This window comes from Cottoperca gobio, chromosome 4 (assembly GCF_900634415.1).
Source record: "Cottoperca gobio chromosome 4, fCotGob3.1, whole genome shotgun sequence".
NCBI lineage: Eukaryota > Metazoa > Chordata > Actinopteri > Perciformes > Bovichtidae > Cottoperca > Cottoperca gobio.
The window spans coordinates 15,535,925-15,563,711 of record NC_041358.1 but is presented as its reverse complement, the minus strand read 5'-3'; the positions used below and the strand labels follow the sequence as shown (position 1 = coordinate 15,563,711).

The window sequence follows — 27,787 nt, the reverse complement described above, 5'->3', positions numbered from 1 at the left end:
AGCCAACCTGTACTTCATCTTGACAGGGAAAGGCAGTGGGAATTACCATACGGTATTGAACAGGTAAATCTCAAGGGTTTTATTCTAGAAAAGAACATAGTATCCTTAAAACTGACACAAATTGTATTGATTTGAACAAGAAGTACCATCAGAATGTAAGTATTAGACTTGTTAGCTTCTTTCTTTACTTTTAACAGGTGAACATCCTGCTCAAACTTGTTCTGGAGGAACACATCAATCACAAGTCCAGAAAGCAGAAAGAAACAACAAAATCCCTCCCATCTCTGCACACAGGAGTTGTTAGTTTGCTCCTTTACAACAAGTATCTGAGAGACGACATGACGGATCAACTATCTAATCTTTGCAATCTTCTTTGCCTGCCTGCGATGCCACCGCACCATTTCTCCTCTTTCTGGAGAGAATTTGCAAGCCCTATAGCCGATAGAAAGAGGTAACTTCTGTGTGATTTAAGTTGCCATACAATAACAATAGTTACCAATACCATATATCATCATAATGACAAAAACATTATAATTCCGAAATAAATATTAGAAAAGGAAACAAGAAAGAATATATGTAAATATAATGAAATTAAACACTGACTTCTCCACTGGTATAGTGTTGCAGATGCTGTTGAGACGCTTTGCAGCAATGCTAGACAACACCATATTGAAAAGTGGGTCTTGGTCATTCCTCTGGTTCACCTCCTGAGAGGAGAAAGCAAGCCATTCGAGCCAGTTCCACCCGTCTTGAATCCACAGCTTGACTGGACAGGCTTGAGGAGTAGCAAAGGAACACATTTCAACAAGGACAATCATGAAGGGTATGTAAGTGTTTTTCTCCTGCAAAGATTCAAGATTATGTACCGAATCTTTTGAAAAATCCAGAAGGACCTTTTAACAGAAGCGCACCAAAAACTATTTTGAATATTAGTGTCCCCCAAATAACATTAAGAGCTGTTATATTGTTTTTACTTTTAATAGCCAAAACTTCCAAACCAGAGGTTAAGATTGTATCGTAGTATTATTAACTCGCCCACATGGTCAACATAATCAACTCTGACTTTAAATTAGGAGTGCTATCCGGATCATGAAAGAACATGCATACCTGATGGACATTGATCGTCTTCTTGTGCGCTCTTGGATGTCTCTGCTGCGTGTGGATGATCTCACAAGCTTCATGTCCAGTGTGCAAGTGGAACTTCTAGACATTCTTCATTACCTACAGTTCAGTATCAAATCTGGAATAACCCATTTCAAGGTATGTGTCCTTAAAATGACTTTAATTATATATATATATATATATATATATATATATATATATATATATATATATATATATATATATATATATATATATATATATATATATATATATATGTGTATATGTGTATACTTTATTGATCCCGAAGGAAATTTAGGACCAAAAAAGTGGCCAACAATTATTTTTCAGTTATTGTAGGGTTATATAAAAGCTACCGATTGCTATGTCTTCAAATTATGTGTGTTCTGTTATTTTGGTGACAGGCTTTGAAAGATCTGGCATATCATCTCATCGACAGAGAAAGTCATTGTCAAAAAAGGTAAAACAAAAATCTGTACCTGTCAGTGTGATACAGTATATGTGCAGCAATGCCTATGAGTTACAGCAACCTTTATGCATACACAACAATAATCTAAATATTATTTTCCCATAGTTTTGATGACAAATACGGAGAGTGTTGCCTGAAAACTGCAGTAAGGCTTCTTGGTTCTGTCTGCCGTCACACAACAGAACCAGAATGTTGTAATGTTCCTATTGCCTTTCTTGATCTGGTCTGTGTGATTGCCAAGGCGTACGACCACACCGATTCCAAGGTGAGACTCACCTGTCAGTCTGTCGGACACACCAAACTTTTATGTCTCCATACCAAGCCATACTCAAGCCTTGAAATACCTGGAGCAGTTTACAGCAGCCAAACATTTGACCAGTTCTGTGACTTGTATCTACACTTGTGTTCCTCATGTTTTCAAAAAGCCTTATTTTGTTGTTACTCATAAAAGCAAGATACACAGCAAAGCTGAAACTATACCCTAGCTAAGTTTTTTATGCTTAAATGCAAGCAGAGTTTTTTTATTTATAATTTCAAAACAAAGAAATCTGTAATAACTTCTAACTGCTGTTCCAGGCAAGAGAGCGAATTCATGAAGAGTCAATCGGGGAGACATTAGAAACAATGAAGGAGTGGCGGAGAAATACCTTCAGATACAAACTGCTAAATGAATGGACTCGTACACAGTTTTCTGTACCCTCTGAAATGAAGGTAAGCAGAAATATGAGATAATGTTTATGTGAGGGCTGGGTGATATGATGATAATTCTGATCTGAGAGGTGTTGTTATTGTTATCAAGATATTATTTTAAGAGAAATTACCTATATCGCCCAGCCCAATTATGAGTTGTTCTCTGTTATGGTTTTACATTCAAATAGTTTTATTCCAGTGCGATAGGCATTTGATGTCTATAGTACTTGTGATGTGCCTGACCTATTAAAAAGTCTCTTTCGGTCTCTCTTAGGTATGGGACAAGTTACTCTCACTGTCCTTCAGTCATAAGGAACACACTTCATTCTGGAGAGCCACCTTCATGGAGGATTTTGTAGGAAAACTAAAACGAGTAAGACTGGATATGTGTTTGTGTTTACATACTTAGCATGTCTTGGAGTCGAATATTTACATGCTTTACATGCAGATTTACGTGCATGTGAGAAACAAAACTGAACAAGTTTGCTTGTGTCTAGGAACACCCAGTGGATCAAATTGGAATATACTCTAAAGTGATGGAAGAACTAAACAAGACCAGTCCATTGTTGTGCAGCGCAATGGAGAAATGTGCATTGGAGTCAGTTGCGACTATTTGTCAGGTATGATTTTGATAATTGTTGATAAAGGTATTAATTAACCAATGCTTTGTTATATCATTTAACGTAAATGTAAGTTTTTAAGGACATCTTTTTTGTGCTTATTCATAAACAATTGTAACTCCTCCTATGAAGCAGTGAAGAAGAGTGTAAACTATTTTATTGTGTTATAACAATTCTTTAACAGCTCATAATGCTATTACAAGGCTGCAATTATGATTACCTGTAATAAATGACTCTCAAGACACTAGAAAAGAAAAAGATATGGTCTTCACCATAAAGATTCTCGTGCATTTGTCTCGCCATTAAAGCATTAATCTTCAAGATTGTAAGGTTTCCTCCAACACACCCGCATGACAAATACTGGATGTGCATGTTCTTAACAAAACATGAAAGGACAATCAATTTCATTTGCAGTACTAAATCCTTTAATTGTTCCTGTAATCTTTCCTTTTCAGGATAAATCTGGCAGAGGCTATTTCAGCTCTATTTGAGAAACATGATATCACAAAGTTTGGGAAGCTGATGTCTGTTGTTGTGCTGAAGACATGGCCCACAGATGCAAATGGAGATTACATCGAAGGCGAGGACTTGATATTTGAGTACCTTGTTAATTATCCCATGGCCAAAACTGTTTTTCAAATGACAGGTAAATACTTAAATATAACGTTCAATGTGAAGAGAATTACTTGAATTGCTGCTTTTAACTATTATCTAGCGTATGGTTACTGTGTGTGTGTGTGTGTGTGTGTGTGTGTGTGTGTGTGTGTGTGTGTGTGTGTGTGTGTGTGTGTGTGTGTGTGTGTGTGTGTGTGTGTGTGTCGTAATGCCTTAAGAAGGAAAGTGAAGGCTAGCCGGCTGTATGCGGATTGTTTTGGTCTTACAGTGATCAACTGCTTGTTTTACAGGTGTAAGAGGAGGACTGATCAACAAATTGTCAGATGATGTGCAAATAAGGATGACTTTGGCAAGTTCAGCATTCAAATCTGTGTCAAAGAAGTTCCTCAGTGGAGAGATCCAAATGAAAACTTTAAACCAAATCCTCCAGAAAGAACATGAATTTGTTGACTTGCTGAAGATAGGTGAGTTGGAATATCTGTATATTTTAGCTGCTCTTTCTCCTCAAAGATCTTTGACTTCTCGTTCTTCTCCTTTTTGTTTTTACTTCTTCTTTCTCTCGATTTTGCATCTATACACCCCTTTGAGCTAAAGTTGTATTGGAATTTCAACTTTCAGAACACATTTATCCTGAAATGTTGATATACTTAAAGGGGACATTATGTTAATTTTCATCCGGTTCAATAATTCTCTTCACATTGTATTTTTGGTTTCTACTAGAACATATTTATGCTTTAATGTTCAAAAAACATGTAATTTTTTCATTCTGTCTGTCTGAATATACCTGCAATCAGCTGCCTGAAATGCTCCTCTTTAGCATCTGTGTCTTTAAGCTTTAAGTCCCCCTCCTGAAAAACCCAGTCTGCTCTGATTGGCTTAAGATATACCACACCTTCGAGAAGGTAGTTCTCAAGCCATTGGTGGAGATACTCAGATATAGGCAGTATATTCTCATGATCCTGCATGTGACATAGGAAGGGGAGCCACATCTAAATTAACTCTATTAAATGTATAAAAAAATATCAAATAAATTCAGTCTTTTCCAGTTGTATTTAAGCAGTACTAGAATGTAAGTGCTAATGACAATGTGTCTTTATCTAAAACACGGTTCACCCAAATTATAAGAAATCACATTTTCCCCATTACTCTTAGTGGTATTTAATAATTCAATCTGCATTTTTCCATGTTTCTTTCTTATTTGATGTTTTTAGATCTCCACAATTGAGACACTGTATTGCAGGGGCAGCAGAGGTCTCTGCCGAGGATATATTCAAATCTGAATAAACAGGCTATCTGCATGACTAGATACTCTTTAGTGTGGGGGTTTGGATATTTTGTATTTAAGTTAATTGATCCTTTATACCTACCTGCAAACTCGCCGTTTTTATTGTCAACCAGGTCATTCACGTGAATTGTAGAGTAAGTGGGGAAATGCGCTTTGTTGTAATTTGGTTGAGGGGCTGAGTGAGCATCTTTGTCACAGAAATGGCATATACGTAGTTACTTTCTTTGGAATAGAGTTAGCAACATTGGGCTGGGTTTTTCAGTTAGATGATTTAAAAAATCTAGTTTACTCTTGTTACCTACCTAAGCTTTAACAATACAAAATATTATTAATAAATAAATAATGATATCATTATATCAATACGGATTTATTAGTCCACAGGGGGAAATTCGCAATCTACCCAACAGTATTTAAAGTAATATATAAGATCTATAAATACATTTAAATTAGCTCCACATCATCCATCCATCCATCGTCTACCGCTTATCCGGGATCGGGTCGCGGGGGCAGCAGCTCCAGTAAGGAACCCCAATCTTCCCTTCTCCGGGCCACATCCTCCAGCTCCGACTGGGGGATCCTGAGGCGTTCCCAGGCCAGTGAGGAGATATAATCTCTTCACCGAGTCCTGGGTCTTCCCCGGGGTCTCCTCCCAGCTGGACGTGCCTGGAACATCTCCCTAGGGAGGCGCCCAGGTGGCATCCTTACTAGATGCCCGAACCACCTCAACTGGCTCCTTTCAACGTAAAGGAGCAGCGGCTCTACTCCGAGTCTCTCACGGATGGCTGAGCTTCTCACCCTATCTCTAAGGGAGACGCCAGCCACCCGTCTGAGAAAACCCATTTCGGCCACTTGTACCCGTGATCTCGTTCTTTCGGTCATGACCCAGCCTTCATGACCATAGGTGAGGGTAGGAACGAAGATCGACCGGTATATTGAGAGCTTTGCCTTCTGGCTCAGCTCTCTTTTCGTCACAACGGTGTGGTAAAGTGACTGTAATACCGCCCCCGCTGCTCCGATTCTCCGGCCAATCTCTCGCTCCATTGTCCCCTCACTCGTGAACAAGACCCCGAGGTACACACTCTCTGGTTCCCCTTTTTAAATAGGGGAACCACCACCCCGGTCTGCCAACCCCTAGGCACTGTCCCAGACTACCACGCAATGTTGACGAGGCGTGTCAACCAAGACAGCCCCTCAACACCCAAAGCCTTCAGCATTTCTGGACAGATCTCATCAACCCCTGTGGCTTTGCCACTGTGGAGTTGTTTGACTACCTCAGTGACTTCCATCAGGGAAATTGACGATGATCCCCCATCAGCTTCCAGCTCTGCCTCAACCATAGAGGGCGTGTTAGTCGGATTCAGGAGTTCCTCAAAGTGCTCCTTCCAGCGGCCGATAACCTTCTCAGTTGAAGTCAGCAGGGTCCCACCCTTGCTGTACACAGCTTGGATGGTTCCTCGCTTCCCCCTCCTGAGGTGCCGGATGGTTTTCCAGAAGCACCTTGGTGCCGACCGAAAGTCCTTCTCCATAGCTTCTCCGAACTTCTCTCACACCCGCTGCTTTGCCTCTGACACGGCAGAAGCTGCCGCCCTTCTAGTCCTTCGATACCCTGCAACTGTTTCCGGAGTCCTCCCGGATAACATAACCCGGAAGGACTCCTTCTTCAGTCGGACGGCTTCCCTGACCACCGGGGTCCACCACGGTGTTCGAGGGTTACCGCCCCTTGAGGCACCTAAGACCTTGAGACCACAGCTCATCACCGCAGCTTCAGCAATAGAGGTTTTGAACATCGCCCACTCAGGTTCAATGCCCCCAACCTCCACAGGGATGGCTGAAAAGCTCCGCCAGAGGTGTGAGTTAAAGATCCCCAGGACAGGGTGTTCCTCCAGACGTTCCCAGTTCACCCGCACTACTCGTTTGGGTTTACCAGGTCTGTCCAGAGTCTTCCCCCACCCCTTGATCCAACTCACCACCAGATGGTGATCAGTCGACAGCTCCGCCCCTCTCTTCACCCGAGTGTCCAAAACCGCATGTTTTGGCCTCAGATCAGATGATACGATTACGAATTCGATCATTGACCTTTGGCCTAGGGTGCTCTGGTACCACGTGCACTTATGAGCATCCTTATGTTCGAACATGGTGTTTGTTATGGCCATTCCATGACTAGCACAGAAGTCCAACAACAAACGACCGTTCAGGTTTAGATCACGGAGGCCCTTCCTCCTAATCACGCCTCTCCAGGTGTCTCCATCGTTTCCCACGTGTGCGTTGAAGTCTCCCAGCAAGACTACGGAGTCCCCTACTGGAGCCCCCTGCAAGGCTCCATTCAGGGCCTCCAAGAAGGCCAAATACTCAGAACTGCGGTTTGGGGCATAGGCACAAACAACAGTCAGAGTTCTCCCCCCCATAACCCGAAGGCGTAGGGAGGCGACCCTCTCGTCCACCGGGATAAACTCCAACATAGCGGCGCTCAGCCGGGGGCTAGTGAGTATCCCCACCCCGGCCCGACGCCTCACACCTTGGGCAACTCCGGAGAAGAATGGCTGTGGTCGACCATGCCTGTTGTTATACATTGTGATTAAAATAATTTAAAATTCAATGATGGTGTTAATAGGGGGGTTGTTGCAAGATGTTGTTTTCTCTTTGCATTACAATCTCAGAATGCTCCAAAAAGCGTTATTTGAGTCGATACTTGGGTCCTCAGCTGATTAATGGTTCTTGAGAAATGTGAAGGACATTCATACTCACAGACATATAAAGATTCCTCACTTTATAGTTAGATGATCCTTAGTGAGGGCACGATCCCCAGGTTGAGCACTACTGCTTTAAAGCATGCCTGTCTTCACATTCTCTGTGTATGATGTGTGTTTTTGTAAGCACCATTGGGGGGGGGGGCACGTTACAATTCCATTGGATGTTATTCTTTGTTGAGCTTCACAGTTGAAAGTCACTTTTGTGCTTGTGTTCATCTAAGTGTTTATGTTCCTCTAGATGGCCTCTGTGATGATGGTCGTTGTAAAGATGACAGAAACATGAGAAGATTACTGAGACTAAGAAAAGAGGAAGCAGAAACTGTCCAGAGTGAGAAGGAGCTGGTCAGGGGTCTTTTACAAATCTGCCAGGAGCTTCCACCACATGTCAAAGGTAGGCAGCATCAGCACACTGAGAGCAAAACAAATGTTTACGGTTGAAGTTTAATTTAGAAACCTAGTCTTAGGATAAAACCGCTATGCTATGTGTAGTTTATTATCATAAATTCCTTTGTTATTTTGTCAGAATTATATTTGTTTGCATACATTTAACAGTCACTGGCTCTTGATACAAATTATAAAAATCTGAAGGGTCGAGGCCTCAAAAGGCAATAATTCAAATGATAGGATCTGACTTAGCATAAAGCATTTAAGCACTTATTTAGAGAAGGTACTAATCAAGACCACAGCCAGCTGTACACTGATGCCACCATGATGTTCTGTTTGTGCTAGTTTGAACTACAGACTGTTAGGAGGTGTTTGTATTTTCGATTTTGTTTTGTATTTCTTTGATTATTTTTAAGATGTCTTTCACTGATGCAGCAAGAACCAAAGGATCTAGGGAGACCCATAGCTTAATCAGGCAAAACAAGAATGAGCTGCGCAAGCTGTTGACCTGAGGGCTCACCAGCTGCATGGTGATGAGTAGCATATTCTGTGTAGGAAGTACTGGTATACTGGTATACTGGTCTAGTGAGTCAAGTCAAAATACTCCAGCTAATCTGATGTGGAACCAGCACCCCAAGTAGGGTGTGGGAGTGAGAAATTGGCCAGTCATGTTGTCCATAGTGAACTTTGTGTGAAGTGAAGAAAATTCAAGTTGACGACAACTACACTTACTTACTGTAAGGAGTTCCATGAGTAAAAAGCTAAGACTTTATCAATACACTTGTTCAACAAGCATAAAGATGTAAACGTGTCGAAAAGAATATTTCAATCTGCCCTGTCTGCAGTCTCAAATCCACCACCACTATGTTTTACACAAACTGCCCTAGCTCCGCTAATAGCGAATTGTTATAAAAAACAAAAACAAAAGCTGTCTATATGTAGTCTAACTGTTTAGTTTAGTTTATTCTTGCTGTTGGTAAACTGGGATTATTTTGTGAATGTGTGTGTAATTTCAAATTGGAAAAGACATTTTTCTAAAAAGACAAAATATCTTGTTACCCCTATGATGATACTGATCAATCAGTTGTCAGTGCTTTAGGGTTATCAGAGAGAAGATACCAATAGACTCACCTTACATTAAGGTGGTTGTTGTAACCACATGGGTACTTTTTATCCCATGAAATAAAATCATACAGGTGCCCAGTTTTAAATCTGCGGTTCCTCTGCAGCTCAGTTAATGGCTTTAGTATCAAGTTGCTGCTCCTTTACATTGAAAGGGACCTGTGAATTGGTTTTGTGAACAATATTTCTTGGATTATGATATTGTGGATTTAGGTCTGAGACACAATTGAAGACCTGTTCATCTACATACATTCTTATTAATGCAGTATATTTTAATCCACAGTTGACTTCAGGGAGTTGGACAAAAAACTTAATCAGAACATTGAGATGATGAATCTGAATGAATTCATGAGTGTTCACACTCTTGATGGACAGTACTCTTCTGCAATTGGGAAGGTCACTTATTTCAACCTTTGTGATATCGCCCGTCAAATGGCTTCAGAACTGCATGCCATTAAAGACAGTGCAATCTTCAAAATGTGCTGGACGAATCAAGTGGAAGAGTTGTCAAGAGACCGACCTGATACAGATGACACTGAAGATATCGATGGAAATGAAGAAATCTACACCCTCGACCTGGTCTACAGCAAAATATTCCAGAGCTGCTACAGCAAGTACAAAGGTCTTTATGATGATCTGAAGAGTGGGGATCTGTTACTGGAAGACATAGATTGCATCTTTGAAGACTACAAAGGAAAGTATGAAGACTTGCAGAATGATTTAGACATCATGTGCAGAATAAATCCATCTGATAACAGAAGATGGATCAGGGGGAGGATTCAGCAGATTCAACAGTACCATGATCTTCATTTTGCAATGGAGTCTGCCAAAATCATCATGGACATCAGGAACACAATATGTCCAGAAGGAGACTTTAACGTACTGGAGAAATTACTGCAAATGGTACGTTTTCCAACTATTTAAAATGAGGAAGAGCAGATATGTATGGAAAAATATCATTATCTTTTATGTCAAATAGGTTTTAATAGTGCTAGCTACATTGGAATCATGAATCATTCACTCAAGGATTTCATACTGTAAATAATGTATTTCAGAATCAAACTGACTTCAAGAAAAACAGCCTGAATTGCATAGATGACACCTTCATGACGACCAAAAAGATTCTGATGGACATTACAAATAATCGGAGGGAATGTCTTCAGAAACTCAGTCAGAGCCAAGAGTTTGTCCTGTGGGTTAAAGAAGCGCTTGAAGGTACGGTAGACACCATTTTTTTGTTACCAAGTGTTAAACACAACGATTTGTATCTGCCTAAGGAAACTTTTAATTGCAGATATCAATGAGCTGAAAGTTTTTGTTGACCTGGCATCCATCTCTGCTGGAGAAAATGACCTGGATGTCGATCGAGTGGCCTGTTTCCATGATGCTGTCCTTGGTTACTCTTCCATATTGTATGGACTCAAGCAGGACTCTGATTTTGAGGCCTTCAGAGAGTCATTGTCAAAATTGTGGAAGGCACTTGTAAATGACAGAAATATACCAACAAAGCTGGTGAGATTCAACCTGTTTATGTTATCTCCATACTCTAACTAGATTCGAACCGCAAAGATCCAACAACAAATAATCAAACATAACTAAGTTGTCATATTGTCTAAACTAAATGATTTGAAATCCATCAGCTATATCCAATATGACTTAGTACATACAACTACATATATTTTGGTAGGTCAAGGTTGAAACAAGGAGTATCTCTCCAAAATCTTAATGAAATTATTAATAAAATGATAAGGTTACACTCGAGACCACTAGGATCAGTGTGGTGCTTGCTTCAATGGACTTCATTGTTAAGTAGTTTCTAGCAGTGTGTACTCTTCTACAAATTTCAGAAATTAGGTTGGCCAGTGAAATGTTATCTTAATCAATTAGGAAGGATGGCCAAATAATTGATGAAATAACAAAAAATAAATAAACTACACAACATTTTACGTCTTTTGGGAAAAGTTGTATCCTCTGAGGGGAGCTAACTAACTAGTTTTCTATGCAGGCCAAGTACTATTTTATTAAATTCCAAAAAAATTATAAATGGCTACTACTTTACTAGCTATTTATAGAAAAGAAATAACTTGATTACTTTAGTTTGCTTTAGAATAACATTAGATTGTTTTGTTTGGTGTCTGATTTCAGCGTGATACAGCACGTCATCTGGAATGGCTAAAGACTGTTAAGGAAAGCCATGGATCTGTTGAGTTTTCATCTCTGTCGCTGGCTAAATCCATCAATGAGAGAGGGATGTACACCATTAATGCCCAATACCAGAAAAAGGTACGCTAAATGTACTACATGAAATGAATGCTTACATTTGAAAGAATAACAGGACTACTTGAAAAAACATTTTTACATGTGAACACTTTCAGCTCAGATAAATTACCTTTGAGTAGTTTACTTTAAAATGTTTAACAGTAATAATGTATCATATTGATGTTTCCCTTTATAGCTCTCTGTAGAGACTTCCCTGATGCTGCAAATTCAGGATGGACATGAGAAAAGCATGGCATGCACCTATGAGGACCTGAAAGAGTTGCAAAATAAGCTTATGCTCATGTCTGGAAGAGGGGAACAAAATCAGAGTGAAGTGGAACACTTTGCTGAGGTGTTTTATATTAGTTGTATATTTTTGTGATAACAGATTTATAGTTTAAGCTTGCTGTCCTGAAAATTATTAGAATGTTTAAAATAATTAATGTATTTATTTATTTTTTACATTGCCTGTAATCTCACTTTATCTTTTTCATATTCAGGTGTTTGACAATGCCCAAAGACTTGCCAAAGCATTTGTAGATCTTTATGCTGCGGGGAACCCACTCTTCAGGTGTTGGGAAGCTAAGATTTATTGCAAAACTCAGAGTGAGCCATGTATCATTATGGAAATCAACTTTTGCAAGACCCTGCATCATATCGAAGTATATGGAAGTCTAGTTGAACAACTTACAGCACTGTCCAAGAAGATGGAGTTGTTTCTTGATGACTGGCGAAACTTCATGGACAAACAGAGATCTGATCACTACTACTTAAACTACTTCACAGCAGAACAAATGTTCTACCTGTGCAGTGTTGTGACTCCGTCAAATGTGAATGCAGAAATAGAGGACAAAGCTTTGATGATGCTCTCTTTCATCAAACCAAACTGCACAACATCAGATGTCTGGAGCACATGGAGAAGGTTTCACAACCAATTTGAGCCTGGCAAAAGGATTAATGAAGCTACTCACTTTCAAAGTCACTTTCTTCACCAGGAAAACAGAAATTTGTCTTCAGCCGATGAGATCCATTTTACAGCCGATGATCCAGCAGACAAGGCAGACCAGACTGTTGGTTTGAAAGAACTGGAAGAGTTGTGGAATGCCTACATGAAGAATGAGGAAATATTTTTCCATGACGTTTTGGACATAAGGAGTTTAGGGTGTCTATTGAAAATGATGACTGCCGCAGAAAACCAAAGTGAAAATGAATGGGAAGAACCAGAGCTCTCAGAGGCAAAAGACAATTCACTCAGAAGAATTCTCCCAAAAGGCCTCTTAAACCAACCAAATCTCATAATCTGCCCACACCATGAGGTCCTGACTTCAAGTATCTGCTTGTACATGACCAGTGACTATGAGCCACTGCCGAGTTATGATGAGGTTCTCTTGTGTACCCCTGCAACATCTTATGAGCAAGTAGAGCTTTTCCTGAGGAGATGTCTCACACCAGGTGACATTGGCCAGAAGATTTACACAATGCTTTGGGCAGACCAACTATCCTATGACGTTAGCTGTGCAATGGAGAAGTGTTTTCAGAAACTGCATTCCCTGTTTGAACATGATTACAGGCTTGTGATCTTTTGCAGCTCTGACAGGGAGCACACCTACATTCCTACTGCATTCAGTCAGTACAAAAGAGACTTTGTGCCACAAGAGCCATTGGAAAAGATCCAGAAGTACTTGTCCAGGCATTACACTGACCCCTCTGATCACAAGAACGCTATGTTCAAAGGTGGCCATTCTGTTGGCATTGTTGCTTCCCAACGTGCAGGAGTAGGTGAGTTCTACATGTACAATAGTTTTTCTTCTCATATCACTAGATGACTCTTTGTGCCAGTGTTATGTAAGGGATAAATCATCAACAAAGCCAAATAAATAATAGAAATGTCTATGGTTATGCAATATACTGTATGTACATATACAGTACATAGAATCTGTTCTGAGAGAGATCACCTTCTTAACATTTAGTAACATCAAAATCTTTGCATCTATATATATCTATCTATATATATATATATATATATATATATATATATATATATATATATATATATATATATATATATATGTATATATATATATATATATATATATATATATATATATAATGCAAGTCTGCCTTTAATAAAGTCTGCCTTTAATTCCACACATCTTAATTTGTGAATTTGGCAAAGTCGGAGTTCTTTTGTCACATTGGTTTAGGTGACCCATGGGGAATATTCTTTTGGTGAGCCCCTTTTAAAAATGGGTGGTATATAAGCAATCTTACTCTACATTGTGAAAAGACTTGGATTTTATTTTAGTCTTTCAACCTCTCCAAGCGCTTTTACTCTACATGCCAACATTTACCCATTCATACACTGATGGCTATGACTTCAGGAGCAATTTTGGGGTCAGTATCTTGCCCAAGGACACTTTCGGGGATCGACTGCCAAATCTTGTGATTAGTGGACGACCCTCTGTCCCTTCTGAGCCACAGCTGCCCCATTTGTTAATTGTTAAAACAATTCTCGTATTGAATAAGGCTTGCCTTTAGAAAAGTGCCAGCATTCCCAGTTTTGGATTATGCATTTTACAATATCATTGAGACATGCAGAACACTTTGTTAAACTATGTCAGCAGTTTTGGAGTATTTAAGTATTTCAAAAATATTACTCATCAGAAGATACCTCTAATATTGAAAATAACCTTTAAATTTCTGAAGAACCCTTTGACTGAAATCAGCTATACAGTATTTATAATAGAAAACAAGGTGCAGAACTGATCTGTTTTGTTTTGTGGGAATAACAAAACAAAACAAAAAATCTTGCTACCTAGAGATACATCTGTAACATATTCCACACAATTATTATTGATGCCATGATTTCAGTCAGCCAAATTATATTTTGTTATTCCACCATTTTTTAGGTAAATCATTGTATGTCCAAAGATTATATGAAAAGCTGGAGGGACGTGTTCAACAAGGAACTGCATTTAAGAAGTGCATCCGACTGACTGAACATGATGTTGATGACCGCAAGATTATCCAGTCATTGTATGACACACCAACACAAAATGATCTCAAGGTGTTTCACTTTGATGTTACATCCTCGGTAAGCAATGTTTATATTACTATGATAGTGAAAGTTCTTGTTTTTTTTGGCAATGTGGTTCTCAGATAATCCTTAGTCAAAATGTGCCTTATGCAATATCATTAGGATTGTTTCTAATAATGCAAATTATAATACCCAGGTGCAAAAAGGCTTGAATGAATTCCTATTCAAGCTATTCTTTTTGCGGTACCTGATGGACTCCGATGGACAGATGTGGCACTGCAGCCACAAACACTTGTACATCATCGAGTTACTGGAATCCACAAATCATCAGCCCGGATTTGACTCCGGATCTGTATGTTGAGATTTACTGTTTGTGCATTGTTCAACTTATGAAATCGTACCACACTGTTTCATTGGTTTCCCTTGAATTATTGATATTTTTGCACCTTGTCCAGTGAAATGTTTTTATAACAGATTCTCAAATCACTAAATTTCACCTGTGTGCTATGCAATGAAGATACAAAAAACAACATCCTGTAAGAATCCCAGTATTTTGTTTTGGAGGCAGCACAATGATGATTGGCTAAATATGGTATAGAGATAATTGCAGTAGCTGCAATTAGTAGCTAATAGGAGAGAGCGGTATAACATTTTAGTGAAATAGAGGATAAGCTTGATTGATTTATTATAAACTAAAATATATTTCTTTGTATATTTTTAGGGACGAAAGGAAAACTTTGCATTCTCAGACGTTTTCCCGAAGGTGTTTTGTCGTCCACCAAAAGAGGTTATGGCTTTGGAAATGAGGAGGGAGGAAAACACTGACATGCAGAGTGACGACCCCCTCATGGATGACAAATGTTTCAGGAGTGAAGCTTATCAAAGACCATACCAGTACCTCACACGTTTTCACAACAAGAACAATCTAGACAACTTCACTTACCTGGGCATTGAAGGGACTCATGCAGAGTGTCTTCAGATACTCTTAATCTTCTGTGGTATAATAGATCCATCATGGGCAGAGCTACGTAACTTTGTTTGGTTCCTTAATCTTCAGTTGGAAGACTGTGAGAATTCAGACTTCTGCAAATTCGAGTTTGTTGGAGACACTCTTCGTGGGTTCAAAACCTTTGTGGTTGAGTTCATGATCTTGATGTCCAAAGACTTTGCAACCCCATCACTATGCATCACTGACCAGAGCCCAGGGAGGCAACAAATTGACTTTGGTGGGCTTAATGAAAGAGACTTGGCTCCATTCCTCATTAGGAAAAGGTGGGAATCCGAGCCACATCCATACATTTTTTTTAATGATGACCACATCTCCATGACTTTCATTGGGTTTCACCTAGAGCTCAATGACCAGAAAGGGGTTGATGCCATAAATCCCTTGACAAGAGAAGTGATAAAGAGAAACATCATGACTCGAGAGCTGTACACTGGTTTAAGAGTTCAGAGAGTCCCTTTTAATACGGACTTTGATCAGCTTCCTCGAGCTGACAAGATTGAGCATCTGTGCAGTGTGCTTGGCATCAAGTGGCCAACAGATCCTGATGAAACATACGAACTGACCACCGATAACATTCTCAAAATGATGGCAATCCATATGCGATTTAGGTGTGGCATCCCAGTTATCATAATGGGTGAAACAGGATGTGGTAAGACAAGGCTCATTAAGTTCATGTGTGAATTGAGAAGGTGTGGAGCACCGGCAGAAAACATGAAACTGGTCAAGGTTCATGGAGGAACTACATCAGAAATGATACATGAGAAAGTGAATGAAGCAGAAACTCTTGCAAGGACCAATAAAGAGAGGCATGAATTTGATTCAGTTCTTTTCTTTGATGAGGCAAACACCACAGAAGCCATCAGCAGTATCAAGGAGATTATTTGTGATAACTCTTTGCAGGGACAACAACTTGGCTCTCAAACAGGACTACAGATTGTTGCTGCATGCAACCCCTACAGGAAGCACACAGACAAGATGATCGAAAGGTTAGAGGCATCTGGATTGGGCTACCGGGTCAGGGCAGAGGAGACTGAAGACAGACTTGGCTCCATCCCTCTCCGTCAGCTTGTGTATCGTGTTCATGTGTTGCCCCCCAGCATGATTCCTCTTGTTTGGGACTTTGGGCAGCTCAATGACTCAACAGAACAAATGTACATTGAACAAATAGTGCACAGACAGGCGAAAGCCAACTCAATTGAAAGGTGTTATGTTCAAACTATAACTCAGGTGTTGTCGTCATCACAAAGGTTCATGCGGGAGAGGAAAGATGAATGCAGCTTTGTCAGTTTGAGGGATGTTGAACGTTGTATGCACGTGTTTGTGTGGTTCCACAAAAATCACCCCATGTTTGATCAGAAACTGAGAGCATTCCTTCAAGAGCTACGTCAGAGGAAAAAAAACACAAAGATGCCATCTTTTTCTCCTGCTAGTGACAGAGTAATCTGGTCACTCTTGATGGCCACTGGAGTGTGCTATCAGTCTTGCTTGGAGGACAAAATGCCATATCAGAAAGCTATCAGCCCGTTGCTTCCTCATGAATACAACACAAACAGAGTACTGCAGGAAATCCGACTCATGCAGGACCTCCTACTCAATGGTGTACCCATGGGTAAGACAATAGCCAGAAATGAAGCTTTGAAAGAGAACTTCTTCATGATGGTGATCTGTGTTGAGTTAAGAATTCCCTTGTTTATTGTTGGGAAACCAGGGAGCTCCAAATCACTGTCCAAAACCCTAGTTGCAGACGCAATGCAGGGCCCTGCCTCACATTCTGAACTCTACAAGAGGCTGAAGCAGATACATCTGGTGTCTTTCCAGTGCAGCCCTCATTCAACTCCTGAAGGAATCATCAACACATTCAAACAGTGTGCTCGCTTTCAGGAAAGCAAAAACTTGGATGAATACAGCTCAGTAGTCGTTCTTGACGAGATTGGATTGGCGGAAGATTCCCCTAAAATGCCACTGAAAACACTGCACCCGTTACTGGAAGAGGGCTGTGTCGATGATGAGCCACAACCTCATAAAAGGGTTGGGTTCATTGGAATTTCAAACTGGGCACTGGACCCTGCCAAGATGAATCGTGGAATATTTGTGTCCCGTGGGGATCCAAACCAGGAGGAGCTCATCAAAAGTGCTAAAGGGATATGCTCGTCTGAAGTAAAGGTTCTTGAAAAGATCAAACACCTCTTTGAGTCTTTTGCAAAAGCATATATGACCGTATGCGAAGAAGGCAGGGGTTTTTTTGGTCTGCGGGATTTCTACAGTCTGATAAAGATGATATTTTCAATTACCAAAACCAGTAATAAGAGTCCCAAAGCAGATCAGATCACCGAAGCAGTTCTGAGAAACTTCAGCGGAAAAGATGACGTGGATGTGATGGGCATATTCCGCAAAGAACTCAAAGATGACTTTGCCAATGCCAGCATTACCACCTTGGAGTTGGTTGAGAAAAGCATCTCTCCAATTTGCCAAGCGGATGAAAGTCGTTACCTTTTAATCCTCACAAAAAACTATGCAGCTCTTCAGATTCTCCAACAGATATTCTTCCGTGACCAAATCCATCCAGAGATCATCTTTGGGTCTAGCTTCCCAAAGGATCAGGAGTACACGCAGATTTGTAGGAACATCAATCGTGTCAAGGTTTGCATGGAGACTGGACAGACCGTTGTGCTTCTTAACCTTCAGAATCTGTACGAAAGTCTGTATGATGCTCTCAACCAATACTATGTGACCCTAGGGGGTCAAAAGTATGTTGATCTTGGATTAGGAACACATCGTGTGAAATGCAGAGTTCACAAAAACTTCAGGCTCATTGTCATTGAAGAGAAAGAGGTGGTCTACAAGCAGTTTCCAATCCCACTGATCAACAGGTTGGAGAAACACTACCTTGACATCAACACTGTTCTCAGAAATGAGAATAAGGACAGTGCCATTCAACTACAGAAATGGGTTGATGATTTTGTCTCCTCAAGTGGTCAACAACCCACGAAAAAGCGATATGTTCCAAGTGATGTCTTCATCGGCTACCACTCAGACACATGCTCCTCTGTGGTCCTTCAAGTAACAGAGAATCAAAGTGTTGAAACAGATGCTCACACCATTCTGGACAAAGCCAAAGACATTCTGCTCAACTGTGCCACTCCAGACTCTGTTGTTCGTTTGGACAAATCCAGACTGCCTGATGAGGAAAGAGAACTTTTAATGAAGAAATATGTTAAAGAGCAGATGCACAGCTCTTTGGGAGACTACATTGTCTATCACACACAGCAGTTGGAACAATCCCACTTCTTATTCACGGAGGTAAAACAAATGTTTTTACTATTCTATCAAATGTTAAAGGAAAAGTGTTATGCCAAAACATTGTAGCTTTTGGAAATATGCCTTACTTTTCTAGGTACATTTACATAATTATATTTCTCAATTTAACAGGTATAATTGCTAAGCCATCTCTACCTACACTTAAACATTTGTAAAGTTAGCTTTAGATTGTCTACACCTTTTAAATATCCTCATTTGAAGTGGAAGTAACAGATATAAGTTATTTCAAGTTTGACAGTAAAGTGCAGTTCCTGTTGTATTGGTAAAGGGCTGTTGACATTTCAAAGTGCAATAGGAAAAAAAAGGTTATAAAATAAATGATTGCAATATACTTTTATGATAAACAATATCTGGCTGCAGTCATATACAAATCACAGCTGACTCCTAACATGTGGCATGCATAATAAATCACAGACTGATGACACATAACAATGTAACAGTATGTATGTGGGTGGCTTCTTGTTAGCAATAACAAATGAGAAATGTATTGCATAATGTGTTTTGTAATTCTTAGTTCTTCTTTGTTTTTAAGGTCACAACATTTTCCAGGCTATTGACTGCAGCAGACACTAAACAACTGCAGCATGTGATACAGCTTGATGATATCAAGCTGCTATCACTGCAACAGTTTGACACAGAGTACTCTTTCCTCAAGAAAATCAGGTGTGTATGTGTATGTGCATGCCACATCTGTTTAAGTGCTTAATTCAGTCTAACCAAACAATGGCCTTTTCCCACACCCATGTGCTTATTTTCTTAAGATTGTGTTAGGACAATTATAAAACTGATGATATTGTGCATTTTTCTTAGTAGATATATGGGCCTGCTTTTGACTGTCAAGTGATCACTGTGTATTTAAATGTCAATCATGCCTATGTCCTGGTACTAGGGAATTTCTTGGCTCAGCACCTGCAGACAAAGTGCTCATTATCCAAACAGACTATGATGAAGACTCCTACAGGAGGAATATTCTTTCCTCAGCCAAGTTAGTCTGAAGATCATCACATATTACTTTCTTTTATATCTTTCTCGAACATTATTTCAAAAGCTCACATTTGTTAATTTGTTTTTCTTTTACTTATGCCGAATGTTTGGATTTCTCAGGTATTCATGCACCAACGAAATAAAGAAGTGGACCACTACTGACAACACAAAGACATTTGTGTACTTTGTCACTAAACTTCCTCGAATCGAGGGTGGGACCTCCTATGTTGGGTTTCAAGGAGGTTAGTCCTGCTGTTACACATGCACACAAAAGAAGCAAAATTGTCAAATTGATAAATTTCATGTCAGTCTGTCACAGTCTGCTACAACAATAGTAATGATGATACGATTCATTTATATAGCAACTTTCATTCACAAAAAGCATTTATCAAAAAGAAGGCAGGCTATTTATTCAACAGTTAAAACCTACATATTGTGTCTTTATTAATCTGACTCTTTAAGAAATATGTTTTCTTGGTTTGTTTCTCAGGTCCTTGGAAGTCTGTTCACATTGATGATCTCAGAAGATCAAATAAGTTTGTGTCTGATGTTCATTCCTTGAAAGGTCTACGCATAAGTGAACTTTTTGAAGATCTACCTGAGGGTAATTCATCCCAAAAACATTTTTTCTAAAGAATGTTATATATTTTAAGTCAATGAATACATTTTAACTATGTATTATTTTTCTTTTCAAGCCATGGAGACAGAAGACCACACCGGTGTGCCACAAAATGATGACTCCACTGTAAGTGTAATTCACCACCCATGTTCATACCTGGAAGGACAATACGATCCTGATTACCAGACATGACATGAGTCAGATACTCATGGCCTCTGAACTGTGTAACAGGATACACTTTTTTTGCAGGTTTTGGGAGATTTGTTTGACATAACAGATCTGACAAGGAGTTGTGTGCAGAGTGCAGTGAGCATGCTCAGAGATGCAGCAGACAGTGGAGAACTCAGCACAAAGAGAGTTGAGAACCTGCTCACACTTCTGGATGAAACTCAGACACAAGGTTAGAAAATATGTAATCAGGCCATTCTTATAATCTACTCTGCATGCAGTCAACATGCATCTTACTGAAAATGTTTGTTTTTAAAGGTGTGTTTGCAAACATTGTGAGGAAGCGTCTCCACTCGCTGTTAGAGGACTATGAGGCCAACATCCCCAATCCAAAAAGCTGGCTTCTAACAGAGGCATCTAATGTCAATGCTCTTCAAGAGGGGGGGACGTTCCTGTAGGTCTTTTCTTTGCACATCTAACTATACCTAGCAGTCTATGTGACCTTTTTTCTTCGCTATAGTTGCATACAATCTTTCTCTGTGATTTATTCATCACCTTTTTAAATCTATTGTGGTGTAATATGCTCTACTGCAAACTTCAGCTAAACAAGCTATTCAGCTGTTTATCGCTGCCCGTTTATTACTCTTCTATCATTTTTAATATACATGCAAATGTGAGGTTGATTTTAAGAAAGTCATGTTGATATTTCTCACAGACACACACTGTGGAGGAAAATACAAGCAGTTGTCACTCCACTTCTAGCCAACTTGGTCTCAGTCATTGACCGAGATTGCAATTTGGACCTTTTGCTGAATGAGTGCGATGACATCAGGAACCTGTGGCTTGAGATATTTGGAAGCAAACAGATGCTCCATGTACCCTATGTGAAGTTGGAAAGCAAGTGAGTATCTCTTGGTTGTATGATGATACAAAAATGCTTCCATTTGAGATGAATTGACATCTTTTGTGTGAACGCTCAAGATAATCTTGACAACATACCGCTGATGTTGTTTTTGTCTTTTTATTTATTTATTTACTATAGATTAGATAGATAATATGAATAGTTTGGTTTCTGACTCAAGAAATTCAAGTAAATTGCAACACCAGCTAGAAGCTACAGTATTCGGGCTAGAACATAAATAATGTGATTCCTGTCTTGCAATACCACATTCATAATATGTGCCTCCTGCCTACAGCTCCAGTGTCTTAATGGTACAAAGCCATAGCACAGGTGGCAACACCATGCACTGCCTCATGCCCTTCAGCTGGTGGATCAAAGACTTCCTGGATGGGCTCATGATGCAAACATCCAGACATGAAAGTAAATATCATACTGTATAAGTAACATATATAAATGCTTATCTGTCCTTGAATTGTGCTGTACATTTAAAGTATTAGCTTTGTAACTGAAAGATTGAACCCTAACTTATTAGAGGCATTCTCAACTTTTCTTTGCAGCTCATTCACCTAGTCATTTCCAGGAGTTGTTCTTGAACACTCCACTTGGCAGTTACATGGCAAAAAATGTGGATAAAAAAATGAAGAAAGAACTTTTCGAAAGGTACCTGAAGGATTTTGTTTCCATGACCATGAAAGGGGCATCTGATGAAGAATTGCAGGTGAGGGAAAATAAAGTGCTCACTACTGCCACTTCCTCAACACGTTTTACTGTGTGTATTGTATTTGATTTTTTGTAGTGTTTCAACAATCTGGTCCAGTGTGGTCAAATACTACAAAACTATTTAATATTCCACTGCTTCATAATGTAGCATAGATTTGAATAAAAAACATTTTGACAATGAGTCATCAAAAACATTATAAGCTCTGCAAAGACTTAAATATTGCATTACATTCTTCAGGGTGTTGAGTTTTTTTCTGATCCTTTTCTACCTATACAGTAGATACATATTGAAATACACACTAAACTAGAGAAGGCCATTTCTGAAGAAATCGCTGTGTGAATGCTGGATGCTGAAAAGCTGGCCTTTTATATGTAAGAAGGGGTGAAATATTAGGAATAGTTGGAACAGGTTGATAGCCATACTTTGTATGGTCATACTTACCTTAATGTGGTTCCTAATATTGCTGTAGTTAATAGAAATATATATTGGTAATCTACTTGCATTTACTCCTCAGCTCTTGTGTGAGGCCCTGGCCAGCTGCGTGGACGAAGTACAGAGACGAAAAAGAGATCAAGATGAGCTTTCTCTTCCTCACATTCACATCGCCTACCATTTCTACCAAAGTCGTCTTCAGAACCTCTCACGGATGATATCTCTTCAGCCTTATGTTGTTTCTCCTCTGCGAAGAAACAAGGCCAATAGACATTGTCCAGAGATGGTAAACACATTTATACATTTTAGCAACATTTTCTGAGGAGACCTCTCAGACTTAAAAAATGTAACAAAGTTATGCCCATCCTACAAACTTAATGCATGTAAGGCTTATATTTTATTTACATTTTTCATAATTTCAAGGCACATTCATGTATTATACTACAACTGACAGATTGGACCCGTGAACAAAGTCAATCATGCCAAATGTTATGTTACAGAGATGTTGAGAGAAAAAAATTCAATTACTGTCTGATATGGTGTTCTGCATGGTACAGAACATGAAAATATATGTAACACTAGATCAGCTTCCTAAATTCACTAGAGTTGTAAGATGCCTCAGAATCCAAAACGAGTAAATGCTACTTGTACATGAACTCCCAATACTGACCTCTCTTTAATTCTGTCATTCTTAAAATGCTTTTATTTTCATATTTTTCACACTATTTTTTAAATACTGCAAACATACTGACTCAATTCCAAACTGTTTCGCTTCCATGTAGGTTTTGGATGTACTTGCAGCCAAGGCATGTGTTGAATGCCTGGAACCTGCTAATTTAGATACTGATGCTCTTTGCCAGCACTGGCTGAAGCAGGTGAAGCGGCTACAAGCCTCTTTGGAGTTGATTTGCTCTCAAAATAAGACCAAACAATATGGAGAGCGAAGCAAGGAATTACTCCATGATGTGAGGTAAGACACTGATGCAGTTGAATGGGAATAAAATACGAAATGACATGTTTCTACATGGATTTTGTTTGGATGCTCTTGGTTCCCGTCCACTAAGCTTGAGGCAAAGCGAGCAGTGACGCTGTTTCACATTGCAAAGGCCATGTATTTAATGAACTAAAGCAGGGGTGGGAAACCTTTTTCCTATCAAGGGCCTTTTTTTTTACAACATCCTTCGAGGGCCATATTAATTATTGAACTCATAACCTCTGCAACACAGCCCATTCATTTCACCTTTCTTTTATGCTGTGCAAAAAATGTACTTTTTTATCCATGTATCTTTCTGTTTTATCAGAAATCAGCAATCCTTTATTTGTCCCACAACGGGGAAATGTATCTTGTCACAGCAAAAGAACATATGAAGTAAACATAATTAAATAGAATGAAAAATAATATAAGTACCAAGTGGTTGATAGAAAATAAAGTGAATATTGCACATGGCAGTGATAATTGCACAACAGTGGTGGAACAGTCTGTTCTTGGTGTGGTGGTCTACCTCTCTATCTCTCCATGTTGTTATGTTACGCTCTGCAGAGAGCTGCTTGTTGGGCCAAACTCTGCCGAAGAGCGTTAACTTTATCCAAACGCACTCGTCCTTTCAGCTCGTGCAGTTCGGCATGTTTCGTGCTGTAATGACCCTCGAGATAATTTTTCATCACCGCAAGTACGTCCACACAAACTAGACGCACTGGCCTTTTACTTCCACAAAGAAATAATCGTTCGTCCATTTCTCCTGGAAAGTGCGACATTCTGCATCCAGCTTTCTCTGTTTTACACTCGCCACGCTGCGTTCACTGATGACCGTCTCGTTTAATATTGAAGTTTCTTTACATGACGTGACCACGTGATGACACGTTCCGCTCGTGTTGTATTCAAGGACCCTGACTTTGGCTAGGAAAAACAGTCAGTCGCCCGATTGATTCTATTGTCGTCTTTTTTTTTTTTCTAGTGGATTTTTTTGCCTGCGTTTATGAATTACCTTGAGGGCTGGATCAAATTGTCTCGCGGGCCGTATATGGCCTGGAGGCTGGAGGTTACCCACCCCTGAACTAAAGCATCATCTCGTGCTTACCATCTCCACACCAATGTAAAATACTGGAGTATGGGGAATCTATTTCTACAACAAACTAACTAGGATTATGGTCTGTAATATTTTATAGTAATGGCTGGAAGCGCATCTACGTCCTCTCATTGTTTGTGGAACACATGCTGCTGGGTTTCCATAATGACGCGATTCAGCTTAGAACGCTGGTCCTGAACCACATCCAAACCTTAAACAAGGTGAGTACATTTTTATTGACCAATATATTCAATCGTAAGACGTAAGCAGTGTAGCCTACATTCAATGTGGTGGAGGTTTTATTTTTCTACATTAAGGATGGAGGTTTTGGTGTCTCATATTGGTCTTCATGCTGTTGGTACATGTTACACATTACTGTGTGATATTTTACATGACGTTCAGCAAACTGAAAAAAAGTGAAAAAACACCAATATGGCTATTGTTTTATTTGTGTCCAATGTTTTTCACCTATCTTAGGTTCTGGAGGGAAACTCCGATGTAAAATCAATGAAGGCTTTTCAAGCTGTGATTAAAGTCCTGAAGTCATGTAAGCAGGGGGCAAGTGATCAGATTTTCAGGTAAAGGCTCGTTAATTTAAGACATTTTTAATAAAATACTAAATAATGTTTTTTCGCTACACTTCAGTGAATCTTATTGATGTTGGTTTCATTTTCATAAAGATTTGGACCTGAGTGTGAGGTGTGCATGAGAGAGCCTCAGGACCCCGTGGAGCTGCCATGCCATCACATCTACTGCTCAACATGCATCAGGGCAAGCCTTGATGCAGGACAGATTTCCTGTCCCAAATGCAGGCAGGAGTTACCAAAGGACTTTCAGCCACATGTTTCTGAAGATATCAGGTACGATTTAAAAAGAATTGATGGACCATTTAACACCTGAAAATAAGTCTTCTCGGGTTCCAGGCTCAGTTACAGAATAGCCATTGCAGAGCTCGTAGGGTTCGACTGTTAATGTAATGTAAGCGATTATGAACTTGATTCCCTGTTACTATTAAGTGCACAGGAGTCTTTTTTGCACTGTACAAGCTCTGTTTAATGAGCCGTTTGCCATATATATGTACATATGTGCGCATTCAGACATTGAGCAGTGGGAGAGATATCACTTTTCTATTGTGCATACATACACCTAACATGTATATGTGTGTGCAGTCGTAGTATGTAGTAAACTTGTTTACCATTTAGTGGGCGTGAATTCAGTTGATTTTACTGTGAAACACAGTAGCACTCATAAGACATACAGTGGCATGAAAACTGAAGCAAGAAAGTCACCTGACGGAGTAATATTTGGGGGATCAGTTGGTTAATTTTAGCCACATTTGGAGATTTTCTAATAAATACTGATAAAACGTCATCACTTTCGATTTTTAATTCTTATGATGCATTTGATTTTTGACTCTGTAGGGTTTCTATCGAAAAAAATGCAGAATTCAGGCGGCGTTGCAATGGCTTCTTCATTGATCTGCTCTCCACTGTGTGCTTCAAGGACAACACGCCACCAGAAACACGTGTCATCATACACCTGTTGTCCTACCTGATGGTTGAGACAGGTAACATTTAATGTAGAAAAATCTAACTAAATATCATGTATCTTATATGATTGTTTTCTTCGCCTTCTGATCTAATGAACTTGGATTTGTCTGACACTGTATGTAACAGCATTGATGATTGTGTACATAAATTCCTATTATTGGGGTGTTTTAATACACTTTTTGGTATATGCAAGTAGTTTTTTGACAACAATTATCTTTTTAATTTATTTTATCGCCTCTTTTTTCATATGTTGCCTTTAACATTTACTCAAAATCATCTTTCAAACCAGAACAAAAACAGATTCACACTAAAGATCTATCGCCTTTCGACGAGTCCCCCGATAAAAACCCAGTCGTGCGATCTGTGATCCTCAAGCTACTGCTGAAGTTCAGGTAGGCAAACCAAATGTGTCATGTTAATATTCAATATCTGAATTTGAATGATGAGCTGTCTGGCAAATAATAATGTCAGCTCCGTCAGCAACACTTCAGAGGACTTCGACAGAATTTCTGCTTTAATCACTTTGAAGGATTTGGTTGTGAGAAATAGTCTAAACAGATTTAAAGCTGTGGTAGGAAGTATTATTGTGGCATAATAACCTTTCAACATAATTGTAATTCAAGTGTAACCCCCAGGGTAGGCAGTTTTCTGGAAAAGGCAAAAAAACTAAATGCCAGAATTTTAAGATAGGGTATCTTCCTCTCCTCTGTCCTAAGCCCCTACATCCATTCAATGAGCATTACCTACCTGTTTTCTTTGCAAACTTGTGGACTTGTTAAGCCCTTTGAGATGACATACTGTGATTTGAGACTCATTCTATATCGGCGAAACGTTTTGGAGATGAATAGAAAATGTTGCTAATAGTTTACTTTACATTTTCTCTTCATCTCTGAAACGCTTCGCCGATATTGTCAGACTTTATTTTTCCCCTCTTCCTTTTGGGGGCTGCTTTGCTGTGTAGGCAGTTGTTGCCAATGCTGGAATAGCAACTTTTCCTGCTGGATATTCTGCCGTTGACTCAGGCTTTCACCATCTGTAGGGACGTGCATGCTCATCTGCATTTGTAGAACAGCCAATAGGAACGCTCTCTCTCTGAAATGACCTGTGATTGGCCAAAGTCTCAGGTTAGATTTTCTAAAGCCTGAGCAGAGCTAAGAGGAGGTGCAGAAGTCTAGTTTTGTCTGAGACCACTTGAATAACAATATGATGAAGCTCCTCCGCTTCACCTTTGGAAGCTCTTCTGCATTGTCAAACTATATTATGAACTTACTATGTTTCAGCTTTGATGAAGTCCAGGAATATTTGCAGCAGCATTTGTCATCCGTTGAAGAAAGCAGATTTGTGGATGAGGGGGATAAAGCAGAGCTTTATGCCTTGTACATCAACTGCTTGGAGGTAAAAAATAAATTAAAATGATATATATATATATATGACAGGACTGTTTTTTTATGTTTAATAATAAAGAAATGGACCAATAAAAGATGGAACAAAGATTTCACTGAATATTTCAAAAATATTACAAAACAAGGCTTAACAAAGAAAAGGGGAATCTTCTAAAACAGTTGACTTTTTATGAAATATCACAAAAATGGTGTTGCTGTGAGATTCTATATTAAGTGGGAGCTCACAAAACCAAATTATTTTTCAAGCACATTACACATCCCATTTA

At 39.4% G+C, this 27,787-nt stretch overlaps 1 protein-coding gene across 1 annotated transcript in view; it reads left to right on the top strand.

Annotated features, from left to right (window-relative positions):
* The first annotated feature begins 3,390 nt into the window (after positions 1-3,390).
* The window catches only part of LOC115006792 (E3 ubiquitin-protein ligase rnf213-alpha-like), a 37,554-nt gene continuing 13,157 nt past the window's right edge, over positions 3,391-27,787 (top strand). The window contains exons 1-30 of the mRNA XM_029429295.1: positions 3,391-3,547; positions 3,807-3,980; positions 7,790-7,942; positions 9,341-9,960; positions 10,113-10,272; positions 10,352-10,569; positions 11,203-11,340; positions 11,513-11,668; positions 11,817-13,095; positions 14,226-14,410; positions 14,550-14,705; positions 15,075-18,659; positions 19,210-19,340; positions 19,567-19,662; positions 19,782-19,903; positions 20,152-20,265; positions 20,357-20,406; positions 20,530-20,680; positions 20,767-20,902; positions 21,164-21,349; positions 21,645-21,769; positions 21,907-22,067; positions 22,585-22,788; positions 23,285-23,472; positions 24,669-24,789; positions 25,046-25,146; positions 25,249-25,428; positions 25,990-26,135; positions 26,408-26,510; positions 27,399-27,513. Coding sequence (XP_029285155.1) covers positions 3,424-3,547; positions 3,807-3,980; positions 7,790-7,942; positions 9,341-9,960; positions 10,113-10,272; positions 10,352-10,569; positions 11,203-11,340; positions 11,513-11,668; positions 11,817-13,095; positions 14,226-14,410; positions 14,550-14,705; positions 15,075-18,659; positions 19,210-19,340; positions 19,567-19,662; positions 19,782-19,903; positions 20,152-20,265; positions 20,357-20,406; positions 20,530-20,680; positions 20,767-20,902; positions 21,164-21,349; positions 21,645-21,769; positions 21,907-22,067; positions 22,585-22,788; positions 23,285-23,472; positions 24,669-24,789; positions 25,046-25,146; positions 25,249-25,428; positions 25,990-26,135; positions 26,408-26,510; positions 27,399-27,513 — 9,378 coding nt within the window. The 5' untranslated portion in view covers positions 3,391-3,423. The remainder of the gene's footprint in view (positions 3,548-3,806; positions 3,981-7,789; positions 7,943-9,340; positions 9,961-10,112; positions 10,273-10,351; positions 10,570-11,202; positions 11,341-11,512; positions 11,669-11,816; positions 13,096-14,225; positions 14,411-14,549; positions 14,706-15,074; positions 18,660-19,209; positions 19,341-19,566; positions 19,663-19,781; positions 19,904-20,151; positions 20,266-20,356; positions 20,407-20,529; positions 20,681-20,766; positions 20,903-21,163; positions 21,350-21,644; positions 21,770-21,906; positions 22,068-22,584; positions 22,789-23,284; positions 23,473-24,668; positions 24,790-25,045; positions 25,147-25,248; positions 25,429-25,989; positions 26,136-26,407; positions 26,511-27,398; positions 27,514-27,787) is intronic.